This window comes from Phragmites australis, chromosome 9 (genome assembly GCF_958298935.1).
Source record: "Phragmites australis chromosome 9, lpPhrAust1.1, whole genome shotgun sequence".
Classification (NCBI taxonomy): domain Eukaryota; kingdom Viridiplantae; phylum Streptophyta; class Magnoliopsida; order Poales; family Poaceae; genus Phragmites; species Phragmites australis.
This window is the reverse complement of record NC_084929.1, coordinates 24994966-25021858: the sequence shown is the minus strand read 5'-3', so window position 1 is coordinate 25021858 and position 26893 is coordinate 24994966. Positions and strand designations below refer to the sequence as shown.

The following is a 26893-nucleotide window of genomic DNA, read 5'->3' as shown; positions in this document are numbered from 1 at the left end:
CTTGAGAGATCTGAGAAATAAGTGGTGCATTAATATATGGAGGTTCGGCTATTTATGGTTGGGGAAGGCAGGAGCATTGGATTCGCTCTTGAAGAAAGGAGTGAGTGCAGAGGCTCAGATGGTGGCAGGAGCATTGGATTTTATCTTGAAGAATGGGAAAGTTATGTCATTGATGATGGACTGAGATTCCACATTTATTGGTACCTATGTTGTCATTTATTATGTGGTAAAAGCTGTTCAGTTTTGTCACTTCTTGTCTAAAGCCTGCGCAAGGAGGCATGTGTTATCATGTCATGGTTAAAGTTCAGTACTGTGGTCACTTCGTGATTAAAGTTACACTCCCAACAGAGTAAGCGAGGTATCACTCGTTGCATAAGTAGCTTTGTAAGATATAATGACGATGATAGAATGTAGCGTGTGGTCGTGTCGGATTAAGAAATGCAACTAGAATACCATCATTTTGGAATATGAAATGCAATTATGACATGCTAAGTGGACCATAAAGAGTAATGTAAGTCTGAATACGTAGGAGTACATTGCGAATCGAATATACATATGTAAGTTACAACAAATCTAAAATTCTACTGCTACCTCCCATGTTGCCGTCGCCCGTTCCCCCTATTGTGGTCCCGATGCCACTGGTTAACCCTCACGTGGCCCCTAGAGTAGGTGAGGGGGTCGGGTGGACTGACCTGTCTGATAAGCCTAGTATGGAGCACCGGTGTCGAGGCCTCATCCTACGTGGGCTGTGTCCGAAGGGGAGCACTGGGTACCTGGGACCGTTGGAGGACGTCGTAGTCAGGTGTGCCCCCGAAGAAGTCACGAACGAGGTCGTATGTGGGGTCCAGGCTAGCCTCTTCCTTCTGACTAGAGTAGGAGGACTGTGAAGACTCTCCTGGCGTTCATGTGCACTGGCTGACGGGGCCTACGAACAAATAATTATGTTGGATATGAACAATGTGGAAATGGAAATAGTAGTAAAAAAATGTACAATTGTACCTGCGTAGTATGCTGGTGCAGCAGAAGAAGGCCAGGCTGGCGTGCCGTAGTATGGCTCGAACGATACTGGTGGGGTCGGGCGTGGGGCCGCTGAAGACAAACCGACCTCATCACCGAAGTAACATGTGCACAATATTACCTTAATTTGCTGAATGTATTGAAAACAGGGATGAAGGGGGCGCCCAGTACCTGAGAGTGGACGCACAGGGCTCGATCTACAAGGCTGCGTCGAGGCTTGTGTAGGTGCACCTAATGAAAGTTTAATAATTAATGCACTAGTAAGAAACGAATATTTTTTAATATCGTGCGAATTAAAAATTCATACCTATTTGCTCCGAGCCTGCATGACATGGTAAAAGGGGTCGTGTGGGTGCCGACACCGATGAACGACGGTGCACATCTAACCGCTGAGACAACTCAACGTGGACACCACTAGACCTGGGAGGCGCTCCTGCTACATCTGTGGTGGATCGGCAGGAGGTAAGCTTCAAGACGCGCGTGATCTTGTCGAAAACCCGCTTGATGAAGCCCGCAACATCCGATGCACTGAGGTGCTGGCCTTGCCAGAGGCGGTCTGTGGCACCAGCTGCATCCTTATGTACATCATAAATGATATCAGTCTGCGGATACGAACAAGAACAAAACAATTAAATATACGATTTTGTTCCTTGAGTATGGACTACTGACTTAAAAGGAAAACGTATCGCTAATGCAGCGTCCTCGTCCCAATGCACCGAGTATGCCTCCGTAGTCGACGCGATGTGGGGCCGAACACCCTCATGGGTGTAGGTGACCCGTGTGCGTGTACGTGGAACATACCATCGTAGGTAGTTGTTGAAGCTCCGCTCGTTGAAGGGACGCGCCTCCTCCACGACATCCTGTAGCGCTTGGGCCCATGCTGCCACCTAAGAGGTCAAACGATCTGCCCAGGGGTTGTCACCCGGCTGGTCTTTGCGTGTGTACCTACAAGTGAACCATAGTAAATGTAAGTTACAGTAAGACGAAGGTTACAAAAAATTTAATTATGCATATGTACTTGTGGATGTGCACGGGGACGATACGAATGTGGACGAGAGGGAATGCCTGGTGACGACCAAACTACCGCATGACGTGGTGCGGTGAGCATTCTTCGACATAAATGTCGAAGACAAGTGGTGCCTTCATAAGCCAGTAATCCTCGTCGTGGCTACACAATGGCGACAAACCCAAACCTGCACGACCTTGCACGGCCAAGATGTTGTAAGGCTCCTATACCACGTCGTCCGGTCGTAGCCTGTCGAACTGGACCCGAAAATGCTCGTAAGCGTTGCGAGGCTGCTCATGCGCCTAGTGTGGCTGCGTAACAAGCGCCTAGTATGGCTGCGTAACAAACATCGTTACAAATCATTAGAGAGAACAAGCGTGCGAACGAAAGTGTTAATATAAAATACGTACCCGACGACGGCACCACATCGAGGTCATGGTAGGTGTGTCCTCGTCCGGCTCGCCGTACCATTCCTCGGGGTACAAGGAGCGGTCCACCATTGGCCTGCCTATAGCGAAACGCTCGTAGGACCACAGCTGCAGAAGAAGTGGACACCCGGCAAAAGTGGCTAATGGCTCTTTCTTTGTGCACGCGTCGCAAAGCGCCCGATACGTCGCAGCAAGGATAGCAGATGCCTAACTGAACTGCGGTACCTCCTCGACATCAGCATCCGCTATCAACCTGACGTACGGCACAAGCGTCCTCACAACCAGGTGGCCTTGACCGCTGGTGAACATAACCCACCCAAACAACCAAAGCAGATAGGTATCCAAATGCCTGGAGACTGAGTATGCGTTGGCCTCGGAGTGTATGTACGCCGACTGCAAATATGACAGGTGTCAGTAATGATCATAACTAGTTACTCGAATAGTAAATGATAGGTTGTATTGTACCAAACCTGAAACTGTAGGATCCACTTCTTCGTTGGCCCTCGTGCATCGGACAAAAACTCAGGCACGTAGGGGGGTGCGTCTGCCTTCCGCTCAACCAGGCCAAAGCGCTGATGCATGACGTTTATCCAGTCAGCATCCATATCGATGACCCAAACCGCAGCTCCCGCGCAAGGTAGGCCTAAGAGGTAGGCTACGCCCTGTAAGGTCAGGGTCATCTCACCGCACGAGAGATGGAACGTATGTGTCTCTGGCCTCCATCGGTCGACCAGGGCTGCTATCAGCGACTAGTCAAAGTAGAAATGACGCGCCACTGCCTCGGGGGTTCTCCGTCGATCGAGCCTCAACCAAACGGCAAAGGGGTAGGAGTCCTGCCACTGCCAACCTAAATGTATTGCAGTACATCAATAATATGGAATTACATTAGTGATATGGAAATTTCGTATGAAATTATCGAAGTACCTATGCTTCCATCGCTCGTCGATCGTAAGCAGCTCTACAGGGCCCTGTGGTCGAAACACTCCTAGCTCCGTCTGGTGCTCGGCGGATAAGAAGCTGTGGTGCCTCTTGTCCACTGCAGGGTCCAGAAGCTCAGGGGTCGCAGGGTCCGCCATATCTGCATTTGAAAGATATGTACATTAATGCATTGCTAGATGTAGGCAGGAACAATATACATTGAATGCAAATTCACTATACCACTATATGCAATATGAACACATTGCGACATTTACCTATAAATGAAGGTTCAAATGCTACAAATCGAGCACAACGCGTCATAATACTCACCTAGACAACAAGTGCATCACCAAGTGTATTTTTGGGACAATACTTATACGTGTGACTTGTTTCATTGCACTGACTGCATCGCTTGACCTTAGGTCCCACCTCGGATTCATCCATATTGTTGCAAATCCGATGAGTTTGTCTTCGGCCAGGTGCGTTCTTCATCTTTTCCAAATCAAGCATATATATTCTTACAGGCTCTGGATTACTTGTAAAAGTGTCAACAATACCGTAACCATACAGCTTATGATTCCAGTTGTTCAGTATTTGATATTTCATAAAATACTTTGAAACATATTGCCTGGGAAGCATATGGTGCTCCGCACACGCAGCTATGACGTGTGTATAAGGTTTGTGGAGTAATTGTGGCTTCTGGCAACTACAAATGCATGTCCCACTCTTTAGCACACACTTTTGAACATGCCGCTCACGTCTTCCCCACCCCCCCCCCCTCCGACCCTTATCCCGGCACAGGACACTGAACCTGTGCTCCGTAATCCCCTCTTGATTTGAGCGATGCATGTGGACCTTCTTAGTGGCCTTCTCCATATACCCACATAGCATCCGTCCGTAAAGCATACGATTGTCCTCCATTATATTTTTAGCAATTGCATACCGATCAATAAAATATTTACAAGTTCCATGCAAAATATCTTCTAAAATTCCAACAAGTGGTAGGGACCTTATTCCTCGCATGACCCAGTTATAAACCTCTGCAAGATTTGTAGTCGTTACTCCTACCTTGCACCACCATTGTCGTACAACAGAGCTCATTTTTCATTTGGCTCATTACGTATCCACTGTGAGAAACTCCTACTAGCTGAACCTGAGTATCTGTTGGAAGAGATCCAAGAGCTATCGGTTCATCACCATTAGGTGCAGCCTTCGCTGTTTGTTTCAGAGTTAGCTCATCAAGTCTTGCCCATAGGGCATTGAACTTCTGTTGCTGGTTTTGACTACACAACTTTTTGAAAAGCTTCATCAACTCTTTGTTTTTAAACTGTTTGTAGAAGCTCGCACCCATATGACGCATACACCACCTGCTTTTGAGGTCGGGCCACTGTGCTGCTACACCCCATTGAACACTACCATATTGCATATCCAGCAAAGCCTACAATAATCCTACATGTCTATCATGAATTAGACATACATCTGGTCGGTCAAGAACAATAGCATGTTTGACCCGCTCTAGGAACCAATACCAGTTGTCCCCGTTCTCACTCTCCACGAAAGCAAACTCTAGTGGCATGATTTGGTTGTTACCATCCACCCCAATTGCAGACAATATCTGCCCTTTGTACTTCCCAGTCAGGAATGTTCCATCTAGGCATATGATGGGTCGACAATACCGAAATGCTTTGATAGTTGCGGCGAATGCAAAGAAAGCACGCTGCAACACTCTTTTCCCGCTGTACTCCACATCAGTCGAGGGGTAATGCTTGATATCATAGTAGCTGTCTGGGTTCCTTCCATAAATTGTGGCTAATTGACGAGGTAGATTGTGATATGAATCTTCATATGTTCCGAACCTCATCTCAATAGCCTTTTGTTTCGCCCTCCATGCATTCGCATAGTTTATTGTGTACTGAAACATTTGTTCAATAGCACGAATTATTGATCGTGGCTCATACCTTAGGTTGTCCACAATCTCCCCGCACATAACATTTGCAATAAAGGCAGATGACAGGTTCCGGTGGACGAACTCTATTTCCTCAATGTGACAATTATGTTCCTTTCGCCGATGACTCAACGATCCTGATATGGGTGCCGTCGAAGGTCTAGGATGAGATGTTGGCCCCGCTGGAGCGCGACGAGGTGAACCCCTCGCATGCCTTGGTCGCTTACGCACCTGATACAAAATGGGTTGTGGTGTTCATCAACTTTTTCGTTGTGGCTTCCGGTTCCCCCTTCCAACTTCTTCCTCTTGGTGCTCAAGTTTTATGGAATTGAGCTCATCCATCTCAACCAGAACTCCATCGTGATGCTCAATGTCTTCGTACACTTGTGCGAGGCGTATTCGGGCACATGACCCGTCCTCGACCTATTCCGCTACTTCTATGTGTAGAAGAAGCTGCCAAACAGGGTCACTGGTGGCGCCAGCTTCTACCTCTGTGAAGGGAAGGCTACAGAGTACATCAACTTTACCAACAAGAACTCTTGGTCAGGGTGGCATAAAAAATGGTTCTACTGCTAACCACCCCCACCCGAAGACATTGGATAATGGGGTCTTGCGTTGTACCCGATGCAGGTTTGGATGGACACGTCGTACATATCTGCGATGATCTAGATCTTTGTCACAAAGATAGTGGAGCTAAAGATGCAGGGCTTGACGGCGTGGGACGCTGTCGAGGATTTCATCAGGTGGCGGATAAGCCCTCTGCGCTCGAGGGTGTCAATCGCTTGATAGTACATGGCCAGGGAAGACCTAGCCTAAGAAGGTGAGATTGGTACTCGTTATTCCGTGTAGTGTTTAGTACTCAGGGGAACTGAGAAGTCCTTTGTTTCATATGATTACTTCTCATTGTAGATCTTTCCACAATGGAGGTGGTCCAGAGGACAAGCTTCCTCTTTGAGATGGCTCCCGCAGAGTACCGCCCACACCTCCCAGTGACCATCGTGATGATGGAGGTTGAGGTAAGGGCAAAGATCTTGTCAGTAAGTTTCATTGGAGTTCTATTTTTCTTTTCCCAAGTAGCCCTAACTTAGGACAAAGGTCCACGCATATGATGAAACGCTTGGGTCGAGGGAAACACGACCCGAACGCCGAGACCATAGGGGCGCGAGATGAGGAAGAGGAGGTCGAGGTCATTGTGATGTTTGGCCCAAGTGGTGGTGGAGGATTACTGGATGCGCCGCCAACCCAGGATCCCATCGATAAGAACATGTCGAGGGATCCCTTGGGTGCCAAGGTGTAGATATATCAGGGAGCGACATGGACACCTCGCCCGTGCCTTCGCCTCCAAGGCCTTTGCCTCAGGTACATCTGCCCCTAACCCTTTTGACTTCCTTCTTGTAGGAGTAGGACTTACGCGGAGTCACGGGTAGGTGCAAGGTCAGGACCGCGGGAATGCAGTCATCAGCGAGAGGACTTCGGCTGGTGAAGCCTTGGTCCCGTCGGACACCATGATCGGTGAGGCCGACCCCCAAGCCGAGACGACCAAGCGATGTTTGAACCTCACCACAGTTAATGCGCAACGCAACCTTAGGTTCAAGAAGAGGATATATGTGTGCCTTTTTTATATGTCTTCTATATTAGGGAACGCGTTTGATCATCGCTTGCAGGCTGGTTAAGGAGGACCCATTACCGACCGTGCTGAAACCTGTCCTCGAGAACATGGGTATCCTCAGCTTGGAGGATGACATCTCTAGCCAGGGGTAGGTCTTGTCAGTGGAGGGATAGGTGGACGAGACTAGAGGGACCGGGGAACCAAAAGTCGCAATGGCGTCGGAGCTCGAAGCCCCATTACTCGAACTATCGCTGCAGTGCCTTGGCAGGAGGTCGTTCAACAGGTGCCATCCGAGGCAAGCCACAACCCGGTGGTCTTTTTGCATCCCCTCCTCGAGGTACACCACAACCTGCATAGTAGTTAGTAGAAACATGTTCCTTTTTCATGAGGTAACATGTAGGTATGCAACTTACCGCGTTAGGGATATGTGCCCTCCTCTAGAGATCCAGCAGCTGAAGGAGTGGCTGGTCGAGCATGAGGCTGAGAAGGCCTGGTAGTTGGCCAAGCTAGAAGCCAAGAAGGCCCAGAGGCTAGTCGAGATGGAGGCCGAGAAGGCCCAACAGCTTCTCCCGACCTAGGGTAGGCGTCCCTTCCCTAGCACTTGTTATTTTTGCTTGGTTGTAGTGCTATCTGAGGCCAGGACACCTTAGCCCAAGCAGGGCTCAACATGACCTCCGTCCGATAGACCCTCAACTCTGCCTTGGACCTGGTCCACACTACTTTGAGCAGGTTAGGAATGTCGGTCCAACCCTAGAAGGACGACAGCAATCACCGAGAACACCACCCTCTACATTCAAAATAGCGCACAAGAGGTAGTCGCCCAGGTGCTGGCGATCCTTAAGGCCCAGTTCTTGGAGGTGGACACCAATGTCCTTCAGGACTAATTCCTCGCGGACACCGATGAAGAAGCTGCCCAGCTGGTGGAGGCGATGGAGGGCATGGCCAAGGAGTACGTAGACAGGACGACCTTCTCGGCATCCCTTTAAGATTTCTTTTATGTCACCAGCACTTATGGGCGAACTTTACCTTTTATTAGTTAACAAGTAATATCTGAATTGTTTGTGAAGTGTTTGGCCTTTTTGGAGACTTCATACTGAGCGATCCTCGACAACATACTACGATTAGTACTACTCGTCGTTGCCTTTGGGTAGGGTAGGAAGATCTTGTCACTACTCGAAGAGCTTAATCAGCCAGCCTTAGATCCGGCATATGAGTGAGGGGCATTGTGGCCTCTAAGCACTCGTAGATGCGATAAGGGACCATGTCACATTTCGCGAAGTCATAATTCAGAAGAAAAAAAATCCTTTGCGAAAGAAGTAGCTTCTGCACATACGCAATACATTGTCGTTAGGTCTTAGTATGTCGTACCCATCCAACCTACGACTGGTTATCTAGGAGGAAATCTCAGATAGGCAGTCAAAGAGAAAAGGAAATAATGTTCATATTGCCCATTTTGATCATAGAACTTTTGTTACCTTAGCCAATCCTGTGTGATTTTTGTCTAGGCATATCTGGGTGCGCATGCTTGGTAGAGGTACCCGAATAGCGGCTTACCACCAGTGTTCCCGTCTTACAAGTGCCAGACATTAAATTATGGAAGAGATAGAAACAATAAAAGATGCATGCAACCTTACGGGCAATATGAGCTTTATTAATGTGAACATACTCTTAGTACTTACACATAGAACTTTTGGAGTTGGTCGATGTTCCAAAAATTATTAAGGACTTAGCCATCCTCCATTACTAACCTAAACGACTCACGACAAGTAGACTCAACCATCGTATATGGACCCTCCCACTTTAGGAATAGCTTGTTGCAGTTACTTTGGTTCTGAATAAGTCATAGAACTAAACCCTCGGGCTGAAGGGTTCTCTTTCGAACATGGTGGTCATAGTAGCGTCGAGGGGATTGTTGATATTTTGCTTATCGTGTTAGCACTTGAGTCATCTTTTCCTCGATGTTGTTAAGGTAGTCCTCTCTTCTAAGGGTTAATCCTTGTTGACGAATAACTTGTTGCGGGGAGATTCTATCTTTAGTTCACAAGGGGAGCATGGCTTTGGCCTCATGGACTAGGAAGAAAGGTGTTTTACCTGTCACCCTGCTGATTGTTGTGTGAAGTGCCTAGAGTACATTAGGCAACTCAGACGCCTAGGCTTTAGAGTAAGCGGATAAGCTATTGAAGACGTGTCTCTCAATCCCTTGTAGCATGAGACTATTTGCCCACTCCTTGTTCGTTGCTCTGTGGATGAGCGACTGACGTGAAGCAGACCTTGATACCTAGCCCATTGCAATACTCGATGAACGCCATGCTCGCAGACTAAGTACCATTGTGGATGATGATCTTGACTGTGACATCGAACCTTGTCATCACAACGTTCTTCATGACGAACTGTTTGGCGGCTTTCGAAGTGATCCTTCCGACTGGTTCAACTACGATGTCGCATTGGTTTGGTGGTTTATGGGAAGGGTAGATATGCTTAGTCTCACTTTGGGAATTTTTGGTAAATATAATTGTCCAATGAAATGCGATAATTATACTATGCAACTTGAGATAAAAATTGATGATAATGTTTTTAGCAATATGGACTAGGGATTTGAGCGAGAGGATAGTGTGGGTTGCATGGTATATGTTGGTGGTAGTCTTGCTCAGATTGTTTAACGATCGGTTTATGGTGTGATTGGACCAAGATTTATAGTACAACCATAAGCCAAGTTATGGGTGCAACCTAGCCGATTAATTAGTTTTCTCTCAATATAGTGTATAGTAGATGGTGGAACAAGAAACAGAATAGTGAATTTACCTGTATATGTATGGTGCAAGAAGGGGTTAACATAGTTGATGTGTAATTCATGCAGCAGTGAAACCTCAGCAGGTAGACACATGTTGAGAGAGACTTTGTAAAGTGTGTAAGAGTTTTTAGTTAGCCAACAGATACTCAACAAAACGAAAATACACGTCTTATGGGTAAAATGTACAACCTCTATAAAGTGCAAAACTGATTAATCAGTCATGCTCAGGGTCAAAAGCGGCAACGAATGCCACACATGATTAGAAACAACTTTGTGATCTGATTTGGTCAATCATGGTTATAGAAATTGTGGTTGAGGTAGTTGGATAGTTGGTCAGCCATGGTGGTGAGAACCATGATTGGAACATTTAATTTGGTCAGGTGGTTAGAACCCGATATGTATTTATGACAAAAGGGAGTAACTGGGGTGTAGCGAAAATGGCCCCATTAGACCATGATTCTGATTTTGATGATTAACGACAATATAGTTAATGGGACTAACATGTTTGTCAAGAATATATGTTAGTAGGTCTCATGGATACAATACACAAAGAAGTCACCGCAACCGGGAAAAAATTGGACTGAATTGAAGAAGTTCTAGGATGATTTGCCTCACCGGATGGTCCAGTGCTCTGTGTGTTGAACTCACTAGAGCTTTGATTGCTTATCAAGACAGAAAGAGGATAAGTTCACCGGATGCTCTGATGTATAAGTTGATGAAATCACCGGATGAATTCTTGGGTAACACGTGGCCAAAATTGTGAGAAGTGTTACACTGGATGGTCCTGTACTCTAGGTGTTTGAACTAACCAGAGTATATTTGTCAAATAGAAGAGAGGCATGAAGACCTTACCAGAAGGTCCTGTGTTTGAGCAGAGTGCTCACTGGAGCAATTCTTCCAGAGAAGGTGTTGTGCTGAATAATGAAGGTTAAGCCTCACTGGATAGTTCGGTGATCAGTGGGAGTTGCACCGGAGCATTTCCAGAGAAAAAAAAAAGAGAAGGCTCAACCCACTGGATGGTCTAATATTGAGAAGGATGAATGCACCGAAGCATTATTACCAGAGAAGGATGCAGCTGTCTGTGGATGAACACCGCAAGCGAGGATCCTGAGGGACCCCCTTTATGATTCGACCGGGGGGGCTGATTTTGGATCTACCTCGTACATGGATTTAATGCGAATGTATGAGATCTAGGCGGGACGGATGATCATCGGCTAGTAGGAGTAAATGCTCAAGGGATTTTTAGACAGGTTCGGGCCGCACGGAGCATAATACCCTGCTCCTGTGTGTCTGATGTGCTATTAATGCTCTTGAAATGCCTTTCTCTGGATCTCTGTGTTACAAGGTTTTTTTTGTCTATCTATCAAGTCTTGAGCGTCGGCTTTGCTTCAACCTTCTGACTTGCTAAAACTTGTTCACCTCTTCGACCTTTACTTGGCTTCTCCGAAATGCTCCCCCCCCCCTTTTATCCTATCAGGGGAGGCTCGGCGTGCCCCGAACGAGGGCATAAGTTTCCATAAGCCATAAATGGAAAACAGCCATCATGGGTCTACAATTTGATGTTACAGGGGTTGAAAATACGCCCTTCGGCCGGCCCCGTCGCTCATTACGCCCCAACTTTAACAGGCGCAGGGGGGCCATCGGCCAGCGCTGAATATCCTCGCATGCCCGTTCGGTCAGAGCAGATCTAACACGATCTGACGCGGCAGGGTGGCAGGCGATACATCTCGAGCCCAGCGACGATATCTTCAAGCTGTTTCCTTTATAGGCCCCCAAGGTGACGTGCGATGGGACCCATCTCATTAAATATCCCCACGCCTTCCTGCCAAGCGGTGGCAGGGACTGACGTACTCAGTACGACAGGCGTGGGGGGGGGGAGTGGTTGGATGTGACCGGCCACGCTCCCTCTTAAATGCAGCATCGGGCTTCCCACCGATTGACACCTCACCGTGGAGCCCTCGTGGGGTCCACCGGCAAGGGCCTTCTCAGGTCCTCGGGGAACTCTGGGTACTCGGGGACCAACTGTTCTTGGCCCCGAGCACCCTCTCCCGAATTCGTCTCTCCTCGGGTCCTCGAGGAACTCCGGGTACTCGGGGGCCAACTGTCCATGACCCCGAGCACCCCTCCCAGAACTGGCTCTTCTCGGGCCTTTGGGGAACTCCAGGTACTCGGGGGCCAACCGTTCTTGGCCCCGAGCACCCCTCCCGGAACTGGCTCTTCTCGGGTCCTCGGGGAACTCTTGGTACTCGGGGACCAACTGTTCTTGGCCCTGAGCACCCCTCCCGGAACTGTCTTTTCTCGGCCCTCGGAGAGATGGTCCTCGAGGGATGGCACCATGTGGCATTGTGTTGTCCTGGCCTCGTACTCGAGAACCCCTGGTTCCCAGATCACCGACAGCAGCCGCTGAAGATCGAAAGTTCAACCCAACGGATGATCCAGTGTGAATGAAATGAACACCGAACAATACACCGAAAAATGAACAATGCAAAAAAGCAGAACGAAGTTCAAGGCATCGGAAGGTTCGGTGATGAAGGCTATGTAACACCAGAGCATTATTTCCAAAGAGATTACATTGGCTCAGTTGGCTAAAATCAACTCACCGGATAGTCTGGTGATGAAGTGATGTGTATCTGATGCATACACCAGAGCAATTTATATAGAGAAGAAGGAAAGGCTCGAATGGCTCAGAATATTATCCGGTGATGGAGATAAAGTATATACTGGAGTATCCGGTGTTCACAGAGGCTTGAATGGGGTTCCAACAGCTAGTTTGTAAGAGTATACTCACTGGATGATCCAGTGTTAGTACTATTGTTCTCATCGAATCATCCGGTATTAACTACTTTTCTGAGTCGTTGAGTTAACAACTAGTACATGAGTTTGAGGCTATAAATACCCACCCACTCGATCATTTAAATATGTTGTGTCCAAAGAAGTTCATGTACACCTGAAAAAACATCTAAGCCAAGTGCTTAAAGTAATCATCCAATGTGATTAAGCACACCATTAGAGAATGAGCAGTGTTTATGCACCTAGATAGTGTGTTGCTAGGTGATTGTTGCCTAGAGAGTGAATCAAATGAGTGATTCAACCTTGTACCAAGTGGTACACCAACTCTTGGAGTCTTAGTGACTCGTCGACAAGCTTGTTAACCCTCCAACTTGATGTGAAGCGACGATAAAACGATTATGCAAGGACACAAAGACCATTGTCTTAGTGACTCAAGCTCCGAAGTGATCACGATAGCAAGTGACTTAATGACTCAAGAGCCATGACTGGATACCGACTGGGAGTATATCTTTTATGCAGTTACAATATAAACTAGGGATAACATTCATACCATCGATACTAAAAAAAATTCCTTGTGCTAAGTTTTTTCTCTGTACTTTAATCGATAGAGTAGACACACTAGATTTACTTTGATTGATAAAGTAGACACACTAGATAAAATTAGAACACATTTTGATAGAAATTAATATAAATTTATCTTATATTGTTTTTAAAACGAAATAGTTCTAAATGTCCTTCCTAATTCACCGCCTCGTAGGATGTCACCGACCTCTTCATTTAGGGAAACCTTCTCAAAGTGTACTAGCAGCAATGTACAAATAAACTAAAAAATGTAGGTGTGCTTGGTAGAAGTAAAGAAAGTCCATCAAAATATTTTTCTTTCAAATATAACTTTTAACAAAATGTTCTAAAATACGCTAGGTGGATGATCAAATTAACTGTTACATTGCTTTATCTATACCAGAACGTTCACATATGGCATCACTGCTTGCTCTCCTGTTCTACATCAACGGATCAACCAGGCTCAAATTATTTGACGAGTTCACTTATCACAGCTGTTCTATGTGACAAAAAATTAGGAAGGTGAGAATTTTTTTTTTCCCGAACATTTTGTGCCTATAAAAAACTAGGCACCGACATTCAATATTTTACAAAACCTGTTTGTTTTTGCGCTTTGCCGAGAGATGACTCCATATCACCACGGAATAGAGAGAGCTGTTTGGCTAAAGCAAAACCACAATACATACCATCCACAGCAGCACTTAAGATGCCCCCAGCATAGCCAGCACCTTCCCCAATTGGATATAATCCTCGCAATGATGTGCTTTCGTATGTCTCTCCATGTCGTGAAATTTGCAAGGGCGAGCTTGTTCTAGTCTGGAAACAGACATTAAAATGCAATAAGCAACATGAGCTGGAGGGAATAACACTTATCAACAAGAGATATAGGCTACTGATTACAGGTTGTTATCAAAACAACAGTACACTTCTAATGTTGAACTACTTGGCGTTTAGAAGTTTGTCAAGTGAAGAATTATATGAAAGATTAGAAAAGTTAATAATCTATTGCATGACAATTTGAATACCTCAACACCATGAAGTAGGGCCTCCTTAGAAACAAATCCCGGCATCTGAAAATATTGCATTGCAAATGGGTCAGGGAAGGTGGAACTTAAAATCATAAAAATTAAAATAAGATATTCCAAACCTCTTTGTCAATCATTATTATTGATTGTTGTAAAGCTTCAGTTATGTAAGGAGGGAATAGCTCATGGAGTTTGGATGGCCGAACTCCTAACCTGTAGCTTGATAGTGGGAGAGTTGTAACTGGAACGAATAACCATGTTATTCAAAGAAAAAACTCTATCATTAGTTCATTACAACCGGACAAAATATATGTATACCATTAGTACCTGACAATCTGTTGCTGATAAAATCTGTCACACACTGTGCAGGGACAACAAAATTCCCTCCACCCATCATAGCTGCTCTTCTTTCAAATTCTCTCTGTTTTTTAGTGTACAATTTTTTTTTGTGAGCATAACAAAGGGGGAAATTGTCACTGAAATGCACTACAAATGATGAAAAAAAGTTATAGCAAAAAGTAAGACACACCATGCCACAATTATAAGTAACTAAATTATGTACTAGTACACATCCATATTAAGTTTTAACATACATGAAACTGATTTAAGCCTCAATATTATTTTATTAACTACTATTGAGTTGAATGCGTCAACCAGTTCATCCAAACGCTTAAGCCGATGATGAAAGTTGGGAAATATACTCATACTTCAGCACTGTCTCCCAAGTGTAGGCCCCATCAGGCCTAACGCGTAGAAGTGAGCAGCAATTACTTACTTTAAACAGTGTCTGCTAAATCGTAAACTCAGGACCTAATTGAATTGCATGCATCAATCAATCCAAGCATAAGCTGATAAGGAAATGTTGCAATATATCGATCGACCTCTCATATTATTTATAGAAAATATTCTATATTTATTCAACCCACTAAAGTATATTATTTTAGATTAGATACAGAAACTGCAATCACCTGGTTATAACAGAGAAAATTAGCTTATCTAACTCTCTAGAATCGTTCCTTTGACAGCCTTTCAGAACGGCTAACAATTCAAATTCATCTTTTTAATTAAAAATAAGATAAAACTGCGCACAAGATATGCAACAATAGTATATAGTATCATGTTTTTCATACCCAATTCACATGCATGATTGCTACAAGCATTTCTGCGTAGTGATGGAATGACCGGTAAGATCGCCCCGACTGATGTCACATGTGAATATCTAGTTGGAGTCCTTGCAGCCTCACTTAAGGTCATTTTCTACTAGAGATGTTCCCAGGTTGTAAAATAATATAATTAATTGAAACATGTAACCGATGGCGGAGCTTTCAAAAGAATAGAGAGAAGCCCAATTTGATAACACATTCTTATATAGCTTAGTAAGATTAAGCTAGATCAGTGTTTGCTTATTTAACACTAAAATTAACTATAGTCCTTGTTAGATATATATCTCTCTGTGTAATATCCCAGTCTATAAGGGGTTTCTCACATATTGCCACATGTGTATGTGTATATATACTAGCTCAAGACCTCCAGGGAATATAAGTTGCTATTCTAAATATAGTATCACAGCTAGGTTTAGGTTTTCCTTTTTGGGACGCAGCAACTCGTCCCATTAAGATCTATATTTCTCGTCGACTTCCCGTCGGCTCCCCCCTCCCCAACCCTCCACGCACAACGAGCTGCTTCTCCCCGACAGGTTCTTGCCTGCTTCTGCTCACCAGTCCGGCGCCGCCACGACGCCGGCTTATGCTCGCTTTCTGCATCGCCGACCCGCCTCTTGTGTCGCTGGCTCTTACCGCGCCATGCCTCAAACTAGAGTCGCCCCGCATAGAGCCGTCCGCCTCCTCCTGGATCTTCCCGACTCCGGCCAGTCTGCCTTCGCCCCGCGGTGAGCTCAAGCGCGCCCCGCACCAAATCCGGCCTCACGTGCTCCTCTACCCACTGGTCTGCTGACCTCCGTCCAGGTTCCCATGCTGACGCCTCCCATCGCAGGCCTGCCTAGCCGCCGGCCGCTTCTACCTTCTCCGCTAGGGACTTTCTGTCATGACCCGCTAGGGACTTCACGATGTCGTCAAGCACCGTTTCAATTCCTCGGTGCTCGCTTGTAGGTAAAAAAAAAAAAGCCAAAAAAAGTGCAAAAAAAATTTTGCAGCAGCACGCCGCTTTCTTTGCGCTCTTGCGTCGACCTCCGCTTCTCTTTTGCACTCTCGCCGTCGTTCATCACTTCTTCACGATATTGTCGAGCATCGTTTCAGTTCTTTGGTGCTCGGTGATCCTTGATGGTGCCAACTACCGGGACTTCATGCAGCATATGCACGTTCACATGCGCAGCCTTCGTCTTTGGAGTGTTCTCTATGGCAACATTCCTTGTCCGCCTTCCCTAGAGCTTCCAACGGAGCCCGTACAATCGACTGTTGACAAAGGAGACAAGGCAACTATTGACATCGCCCCAGCTGCTTATGAGAAGGTCGTCTCCGCCTATCAAGAAGCTTTGGAGTTGTATCGTGATCAGCTGTCTGACTGTGCTCAGTGGATGGATGGATGCTCGTGCGATATCTACTATGATTGCTAGTGTGGAGCACATGTTTTCTTCTAAGAATGTTAGGTTCTCTCCTGCCTTTCAGATGTAAACTCAACTTCGTCAGATCTATGAGCCGCCTAGGGATACTCTCTATCTGTCTGTTGTTCGTCGAAAGCAATCTCTTCAGAAGGATGATGCCACAGTTGATGGATTCTATGCTCATATGTTGGATGTGTGGCATCAGTTAGGCTCTCTTTCTGTTGTTGGTTGCCACTCTTGTTAATGTTGCTTGGATCTGCATGCTAAGTGTGACTTTCAATGCCTCTACGAGTTCCTAACTTGCCTTCGTCCAGAGTTTAAACATCATAGGGCTCAGTTGCTTGCTCGACATTCTGGTGTCATGCTTATGGAGGCTCTTATAGAGCTGCGCTCAGAGGAGACTCATCTGTGTGGTTCTTGACTCTTGCCACTTCCTTCGATATTGGCTGCTCGTCCAACTATTGCGCCTACGTCTTTGACTACACCGTTGTCTGGTCCTCGTGCGCCTCCGCCACCTATGCACCCTCTTCAAGTGGTGGTGGCCGCCTCACTGCACCTACTATAGCAAGGAGGACTATATCGAGACGAACTACTACCGAAAGAAGCATCTTCGAAGTTCCTCTAGTACTTTTACCTCGGCTACCTTCTCGACTACCTCTTCGATTGACACTTAGCAGTAGATTGTGATATTGCTTCGTCATCTAGCTGCTACCTCTGGCTCTACACCGACAAGTTTTGCCGGTCTTACTACTCTCTTCTGTCACTGAGAGACCACCTTCTATGCAGTCAGATACTTCACCTTGGATTCTTGATTCGGAAGCATCTTTTCATATGACTTCTGATTCTTTCAGCTTATCTTCGCTTCATCCTCTTGTTTCTCTTATTCAGATCGTTACTACTGATAGTACTTCTCTTTCTGTTGTTGGTCGGGGCACTCTTAACAGTTATTCTTTTAGTGTTCCTTCTGTTGCTCATATTCCCTAACTCACCATGCAGCTCATGTCAGCACGGATGCTCTGGTTGGTACTAGCCCCCAGCACCATGATTCTCAATGTCTATAGACCTTGACTGGCTTCGTCTTCCTTTCGCTACCGTCGTCAGTCTTTCTGCTTCCTCGACTACTGGCCCCTTCTAGCAGTGGCATCTAGGGATGAAAACGATCGGAAGAAGCTTTCACCATTTCCACTTTCACATTTTTTCTCGAAAGCGAAATCGAAAACGATAGTGCCGGAAACGAATACGGCGTCGATATTACGGGAACAAGCCGGTATCAATCGGGAATCAAAATTATAGAACGATAAACACCGGCGTAACGCTACTCGCAATCACGCCCATGCAGCATGTATAGGATCAAGTCAATTGATCGATGATTACAAACAAACACACTATGAGGATAATATCAAATGTTTAACTTAAGTAATAATACTATACATGTTCGACTTATGATAGGCCAAACAAACACACAAGTACTGAAGTATACAACCAGACACCAGAACATCGCAACATGCTAACATCCAACGAGATAGACATATTACATATAGTTTTTAGTTCAGACTTAACATAGACACATAATAGTTTAAACTTGACATAGATTTATATGGGTTGGGCTGCTTGTGGATGTGGGCCTTCAGATATGAGGGTGGAAAACGGTAATTACCGGGCTTAAAATACGATAATTACCGGCTAAATACGGAAAAACCCGGAAACGATCGGAAGAGCCCAAAATCATTTCCACTTCCATTTCCAGGATGTAATACCATTTCCATTTCTTCGGTATATCATTTCCGGCTGCTACGATTGGAACTCTTCAAAAACGAGCCCCGGAAAACCGATATATATCGTTTCCGTTTTCATCCCTAGTGGCATCATCGTCTAGGTCATGTTTGTGGATCGCGCCTGTCTTCGTTAGTTTGTCGTGGTCTTTTTGGGTCTGTCTCAGGGGATGCATCCTTAGATTGTCAGGGTTGTAAGCTTGGTAAACAGATTCAGCTTCTTTATCCTCATAGTGAATTAGTGTCTCAATGTCCTTTTAATATTGTTCACTCAGATGTATAGGGTCCGGCCCATTTCGTTCGGAAAGAGTCGTAGATACTACATTGTCTTTATAGATGATTTCTCTCACCACAATTGGATTTATTTTATCTTCTCGTAGCAAGGTGTTATCTATATATAAGCGATTTGCCACTATGATTCACACTCAATTTGACACTCATATTCGTGTTTTTTGTGCTGACTCTGCTAGCGAATTTATTTCTGGACATCTTCGTTCCTTTCTTGCTGAACAAAGAACGTTGTCGCAGTTCTCCTGGCCTGGAGCTCATGCTCAAAATGGTGCTACTGAGCACAAGCATCGTCTTCTTGAGACAGCTCATGCGCTTATGATTGCCTCTTCTGTTCGATCTCATTTTTGACTGAGACGGTCTCCACTGCCACATATTTGGTCAATATCCAATCCTCCACTGCTCTCAAGGATGGGATTCCTTTGGAGCGTCTCTGCGGACCGTCTTCCTGACTACTCATCTCTTTGTCTTTTTTGTTGTGTTTGTTACATTCTTCTTGCCTCCCGTGAATATACCAAACCCTCCGACCCTCTGTGACTGATCTAACATGTAGCATACTGAACATACAGAATATCTCAATTTAAGTAGGCATTATGCATGGTGCTGCAATAATTAGAGTGCTTCTATTGTTATCTTAGAGTATTTTCCTGTAACAAGTACCTGGAATTCAACACCTGCAAGAGGACCATGGGACTGAAATGATTTGAAATCATGAGATGATACAGTAACCACAAGAGCCGAGTTTGCCCACTTCGATGCACGCCGTGAGAATGACATGCCATTGATGCACAATTCTGATGGATTTGTGCTAGTTAGAACTACCTGCAGGCATATCTCAAACTTCTGAAGAGAATAGCATTGCAACACTCAATAGTATATCAAACAAAAGAGAGAGAGGGTGATTACAACAACAAAAGAGTGACTTACCTGTCCACCAGGACACATGCAAAACGAGTAACAACTGCGACTTTGTTCGGTTGCGTCTAGATCATTCTCTGCATCTCCTTCACCAACAGACTTCACTATCTTGTAATCTGCTACAGGTATCCGCCCACGTCCTTTCTGTACTTCAGCAGCCAATTCAGAGTACTGCAATTTGTGACAGCAGCAACAGCATGCACCACATCGACGATTATCAGCACATCAAGAAAATACAGTAGGATACTACAACCTTCAATCCATAGATGCTATAACAAGCTGGCAAATAATTGAGCATTTAAATCATGATTTACAATATATTCATACACCAACGGAGTGTAGTACCATCAACTACAGAAAGCTTGACAAGGAATCAAAGGTTGGGCCAGCCTGGGCATAGGCCCACCCTTGTCTGCAAGACTGCAACCCAGCAGGACAGGCCCATGACATGTTTCAATGTCTTGCCTATAACTGTAAGGAACAATTGCTCTTAGCACATGGTCCTTAGCATAAACTCTATTTGTAAATGCATCCATTCCTCTACTACACAACACGGTCCTTAGAATATTACACTGGCTACTTTGGCGTCTCAGTTTAAAAAGGTGAATCCAAGTTCTTAAACACCAAAACAGATCTTTCTCGGCTTCTTCTCAAGCTGCTATTCTATCACAAAACTGGGTGAAGGACCTCGGAACAAAAGACAGTTTTTCTATTGTTTCACTGGTTACAAACAGATTGCTCTCAAACATATTAACACCCTAGAACTCATGTAGTCGGTTTCATCTTTTGCCCTTTTGAGAATTGCCATTTATGATTTCATGGAATGGTGGAACACAAAATTATTGAAATCAAATATCATACATGTAATAAAGCTAATCAGACTAGACAACTGTCATCTGGGGATTCAATCTGAACAAAGAAATAGGTCTTACTTGGATACTGTTTATCAATTCTTGGGGATGCTCAATTCTTAATCCAACCTGTAAGAATAGCCTGTGTTAAAGCTAAGGGGGAAGAAATTTATAATTTAGTAGTTGCAAAGATAAAGTGAGCAACAAGCACAAAGCACACAGAATTAAGCATAATGCTAAGAGAAGGGGGCTATGTCCAACTACGCTGCAGTTCAGTAATTATAGAGTTCAAGTCCAACTTACGGCCCAGTTTGGTCAAATAAAATGTAACCAGATTAGACATTTCTAAGGGAGCTAGTGTACGTGAACAAAATTATATTATCATCACCCTAACCTCTGAAAGTTATGTCCGTGCCTTCATGGGATAGCAAGACAACATATGAAACATTCATATGCGATGGTGAAAGATTCAGGGGCTTATTATTTTGTAATTGCAGCATTAACTGGTTTTCTCTATCCAAGTTATATAATTTATTTGATTCAATTGGCCAAGAAAACATTTTTTTAATATTAATGTCTTTGTTTGGGCCAGAGACTAATATGCCTCTTATGTACCTCTAATGTCCAACCAAAACATAGGGATGTGAGCACTTCCTCAAAAAGGAGAACATGGTTTGTGCCCCAGGTGCCACATGCACCCAATTATGAATCGGGATGTGTGCTACACCATTTAAAATTGGAATTTTGAGTTATAGCACCCAATTATGAATTGGGATGTGTGCTACACCATTTAAAATTTGAATTTTGAGTTATAGCACACATCGCGATGCACAATACATCCTAGTGCACAATGAATGGTGTTGATATAGGTTGCATGTGCCACCTGAGGCACTTTTGCATTGTTCAAAACATGGCCTTATATTCCTCACAATAATTTATCTGCCATGTGACCACTTGACACGATCAGTGCAAGTAATATCAACTAGGATTCGCTTTAAATAGCATAAGAAAACTTACAGCAAAACTTTTTGGGCTTATATCTACATTATGCTGTTGAAGCATACTATATGTGTCACGAGCTGAGTGACCAACTGCCAATACAACTGCATCAAATGATAGTTTCTCCTTGACAGCACCTGGCTGTAGTCCTGACTCAGAAACCACAATTCCTTTCACCTGCCCATCTTCAACTATAAGGTCATCTACTCTAGCATTAAATCTTATGGTAACCTGTAAAAAAGAATGGAACAGAATACATCAATACATGGGATCTTGCAGAACCAATGAAAATACAAGGCTTAATAAAGACGGATATGTTCAAACTTACACCCAATTCTCTTAAGTGGTGCCTGAAATTGCGCAGCAGGGGAACAAGTTTATCGGTACCCAAGTGAGGTTTCCCATCAACTAAAATGTTTGAAGGGGCTCCAAAGTGAACTAATGTTTTCATAACCTGAAATTCAAGATCCTATGGTCAATATATTAAACACACAAAATAGTCAACGTTGGAGTAGGATATTATTTTATGAAAAATCTTCTATTTTAGACGATAATGAGGTTCACAGTGGCTGTAGAAATTATACGATAAATCAGGTCCAGGGATTTAAAAACAGAATCCAAGACTTGAATTCTGAGCACAAAATCCTTCAATCAAGAGGCAGATCTCTGAAGGAAAAAATTGCAGTATCCACTCTAAAAGGCTTCCGCTAAAATCAGACTGAACCCAGTCATACTGTCCATGAACAGTATGCCATTAGCTTACTAGTTACCATAGGAATCTAGAACATGGTGGCCTGGTAGCTGTCAGATGCTAATGCCACCATTTGTAGTCCCAGAAGGTGCATCAATAAATTCAAAAAGAATTCTGATCAGGAAAAACTATTGTCTCTGTCCGAAGCTATTTCATTTAGAAAAGAGTGATGCTCTCTTCAACAAATAGAATATCTGATGGTGAACTTTTACACCAAGTAATATTTGTGGTTAAGATAGAGCAGGAAGATTGTCACGCCTGAGCACGATGAAAATGTAATGCACTGTTGAGAAAATGAATATCTAAGCATGAACCTTTACACAAAACACAAAATGAGGTAGGACAGGAAGATTCTCACAGCCTGAACACCATCAGTGTTTCTTCCTATCCGGGTCACAAGCTTCCCATCACTCCACGTACCTGCACCACCCTGCTATGATTAAGAACAGAAGATCACAAATGGATGGATTCAAGTCTTGAAGGAACATGAACATGACATAAGTTCTTTGATCTCCTTCCAATTGCCAAATGGGTGATTGATATTTCGAAATATTTTCTGGTGCCTAGCTCATGCCATAATTCTTACTTGTAACGATCATCATTCATCAGACTAAACAAGCCAATTAAAATTCGCAGTAATGCTAAAAAAAGCACAACTCAATTAATGAAGAAAGGAGTCCACAATTTGCACGTAATTTTCAGTATGAATTATCTTATTAACTATAAGTATATAACTGTTCTGCTATAAATATATATGCAACAAAATGAGAAAGGCTATATGAAGATTATTACAGAATATTTTCTTCATTCATTTCATTGAGAATATCCTCAAGTGATTCAGACACATATAAAGTCTAAATGTATCTCTGTACATTTTTTTCAGGTTATATAATTAGGATAAACGACTCATACTAATGGGATGAATGTTGTACTCACCAGCTATTTCGAATACAAATCCAAGGAAAAAAAATATCCTAGTAAAATTTAATGTACAAAACCAAACTAAACAACATCTTCAAAGACCTATGTATCTAAAACATGCAAAATCCTGATTTAATTCTATGAGATTATCTGACCAAACAGAGCCTGACCCTAGGAGTTACCACATGAAATGATTGCTTATGTTTGTGTTATTAAAAAGATAGATGGCCATCTTTAGAAAAAAGATCTTTTTAAGGGGAGAGGGCACTTGAACCCATGAGTCCATGACCCCGACCACCACAACCATGTAATACTCTACCACTATATAGCCATCGTTAATTATACTTAATCAACAAATAACCTATTTGAATGCAACAGAGGCACCTCTCTGATCACTTTGTGATGTCTTAGTAGCAAAATAAGAATCAATGAAATACCTCGCCGAAGCAAAAGTTGCTCTCTGATTGGAGGATTCGTCTTACTGCTAGTGCACCAATGGCACGCCCTCTTTGTTCAACAGGCTGACCACGCTCCAATAAGGTAACTTCTGCACCAAGTTCGCCTAGCACAAGGGAAGCAAACAAGCCAGATGGTCCGCTTCCTATAACTGCCACCCTTGGTTTCTTTCGTGAAGGACAGGACGAACCATTATTAATAATATCGCTGACTCCCAGTTCATCATCAGAACCTTTCTTGTTAACATTGAGAATGCTAATCAGATCAGCTGCTAACTTCTCGTCAGGCATGTATTCTATAGCTCCAAGTTTGGGCTCCAACCTAGCAATAAAATCCCATGTCCTCGGCTCCATATCCAGAAGCTTCTTAACATCTATATCAACAGTATAAACAAACTGAGGTTCTTTCAAAACCTGTAGAAGTAAAACATGTTTTCTTTAGTCACATTGAGAAATGCAGATAAAGAGATGAACCAAACAGCATTCAATGTTATGAATAATTTTTCCCAGCACCAGTAGAAGCAACAAATTATTACAGTTACAGGTGCTTATGACAGCACTGTGTATCAGAAATTATTATGATAAATTCCAGATACCAGCAAATATATCTTGAACTGGATGACTACATTGATAAACCAGTTGATTGCAATAAGCAGATTTCACATTATTACAGTTTCATTCAATGTAGAAGGAAGTTGACACAACAAAAATAACATCAATGTAGAGTCAACTGAGTACATCAAAAGTGTAAGCCTAAGTTATCAGACAACAAAATAGATCAAATGTTGTGGTTACAAGAAAAAGATAAGCACTTCAAATGGTTCTGGCTGTGAACAAAAGATATACCAAAATAATTAACAATGAAGCAAGACGATCAAGAGAAGAGGTTAAGCATAGAAGACCACAAATCTGAACAAAATATTATAGCTATTGCAGAACCTCAGTTTTTTCCCCCCTGAAACCATATAAAGGATCCTGGTGCTCCATAAATTGTCGTTATGAGGCTGTGTAGAATGATTGGGGGCTTAATGAAAAAACGAGGACAACATTAACTGGAAATGTAGTGAATCTTACTAAATGCTTTCTTCTTAATTCCATGGCTATTTTAACTTATGTAATGCAGTTCATCTGCATTACATCTGCAGTTTCTACATCAAGCATGTGATTTCAACTGAGTCTCATGGCAGGACAACAAATATTAATTAAGATAGAACTGATGTCATTCCATGAAGAACCTTTCGTGCATCAAATGACTTGCGGATAACAGAGAAGGCCTCTTCAGGCAGCATAGAAGCAACCTGAAGCACAGCAGAATAAAATTAGAGGCATATAATCATATGAAAAGTCTCAACAGCAACATCGGCAGCATAAAAGATGAACAAAAAGTACTATGAAAAATGCGAGAGCAGAGACAATTACAGGGTGATGAGATACAACATGGGTAGGTGAAGAAAAAGGCGTACAATTGGGTTATTAAGATCAACTTATGCTCGAAGGCGTATCAGTAAGGCTTGCAGCCTAGCATCTAACATTGCCCCAGGCAGTTGGCCATTTGGATGATCTGGATAGTACAACTGTACTTATAGTACAACACTCATACCGCCAGTTAACTTACCACATGGGTCCTGCGCATGATTCGGAATGCAGCTCGGAAATGTTGTTGGAACTTGAAAACATGCAATTCATCTGGCTGGCTACATTGATAAATCATGATCAACAAACTACAGTCAAACCTATTACGAAAGGAGCTTACTGGCAACATAGGGATTGTGCAAGTGGCCAAGAGGAGCGAGGGTCGTGCTAACCCTGGCTTAATTCCAGACCTATTCCTAAAGCCCAAACGAAACAAGTTACATTACCACAAAAAACTGCAGTCTAACAGATCAAAAAAGGAGGTCACCGGCAACTCAGGGATTGTGCAAATGCCAAGAGAAGTGAGGGCCATGTTAACTAAATGGCACTCACCAAGCCAAGTTATATTTTCTACCAGCATGTATGGTTTTATCATCCAGAGCACTGACGTATCGGAGTGCAGTAAGCCTACGATTCAACGCACTAGACCTCTGTTTAAGCAAGCAGTCATCGATTCACTTAAAACCTCGCAATTGCACTGCATCGATTATCACTGTACCATCTATTCCAAAAAGTGGTCGATTGGCGTACCGGGAACTTGATGGCTTTGGCGATGGCCTGGAGGAGCGGCAGGGAGACGCCGGCGAAGTCCTTGCCTGGGTCGTCGCGGGCGGGAACGGCGAGTTTGGAGAGCCGCCAGTACCCGGACTCCCGCCCCTCGCTGCCCTCCTCGGGGGCGGCCTGGCGGAGCAGCTCCTTGTGGCGCCGCTCCAGCAGCTTCTTCTCCGACGGGTACCGCCGCTTCCCCGTGCGCTTCGCGCAGCGCACCACGGCGCCGCACCCGCACCGGCGCGACCGCGGGAAGGAGGCGGTCGCTGCGAGGAGGAGGCCGCGGCTAGGGTTTGGGCGCAGGGGGCGGGAAGGAAGTAGGGAGAAGGGTGCGAACCCGAGACCCGAGGCGGTGCCGGCGGCAGCCAGCATGGCGGATGGGGCGGATTGGAGAAGGGAGATCGCGTGCGCGCCCCTGCGGATAAGAGTGGGTTTTGGACAGCCTGCGAGAGGTTTTTCCGGGGTCCATTTATACGGAGCTGCGTTCATTTGTTGGAAGAGTTTCTACGCCTAACGGCTAATTTCAAATTTATGCGAAGTGGAAATTCAAAATCTTTCACTAGGAGATTGAAGATCCAAATCAAATCATTGAGTGAACCAGTTTTTTTTTTTCCCTAAGGATGACTAGTAACTATGCACGTGCGACACGCACTTGCAATTTTTATACGCGTACGTAGATGTACTCCACATCCATTACATTGCATGAAAGCCACGTATTTAAAAATAAAACAATGTGTAAACGGTACAATAGTCATAATAAGCAAAATAAACAGTAAACAGTACAATAGTCATAAGCAAAAATAATAATACAACTTATTATATCTCATTCCGAAATAATACACTATCTAATACGTTTAACAAATTCTCGTACAACTTCAGGGATGTTGTCTTTAGATTCATTCCCATTGTATTTCAGCAGGTCAACCAGAAACTTCTTCCTTAGTTCGTGCACATCCTGTCAACGCATTATATTTCATTGTAATTGTCAGAAGAAGTGCATAACCAGATGACCAATTGCTTAATGTAAACCATAATGCTGTTGAGAACACTCACAGTGCAAATCGGTGGTTGTAGTTGTTTACTATTCCACGCGCGCATGAAGTTAAT

The 26893-nt window shown here is 44.1% G+C and overlaps 1 protein-coding gene and 1 long non-coding RNA gene across 5 annotated transcripts; both read right to left on the bottom strand.

Moving 5' to 3' along the window:
• Positions 1-2491: 2491 nt before the first annotated feature.
• Positions 2492-3488, bottom strand: LOC133927945 (uncharacterized). The gene is made up of 3 exons (XR_009911405.1): positions 3376-3488; positions 2922-3298; positions 2492-2844 (listed from the first exon to the last, which is right to left on the bottom strand). It is a non-coding gene; the product is annotated as an uncharacterized LOC133927945 (long non-coding RNA).
• Positions 3489-13365: 9877 nt separating this feature from the next.
• On the bottom strand, positions 13366-26239 carry LOC133928879 (uncharacterized). Of its 4 annotated transcripts, none has more exons than XM_062375383.1 (13): positions 25769-26239; positions 24841-24903; positions 23588-24019; positions 22588-22659; positions 21807-21932; positions 21497-21709; positions 20561-20608; positions 19638-19799; positions 19371-19553; positions 14418-14511; positions 14213-14331; positions 14091-14135; positions 13366-13881 (listed from the first exon to the last, which is right to left on the bottom strand). In XM_062375383.1, the coding sequence occupies exons 1-13, from the start codon at positions 26156-26158 to the stop codon at positions 13645-13647; spliced, it is 2184 nt and encodes a 727-aa protein (XP_062231367.1). In that variant the 5' UTR covers positions 26159-26239; the 3' UTR covers positions 13366-13644. The 4 variants fall into 4 exon arrangements, with proteins under 4 accessions (XP_062231367.1, XP_062231368.1, XP_062231369.1 ...); XM_062375384.1 differs by having other exon boundaries at positions 19371-19532; positions 22588-22662; positions 25769-26238; XM_062375385.1 differs by having other exon boundaries at positions 19371-19532; positions 25769-26237.
• Between the last annotated feature and the right edge of the window lie 654 nt (positions 26240-26893).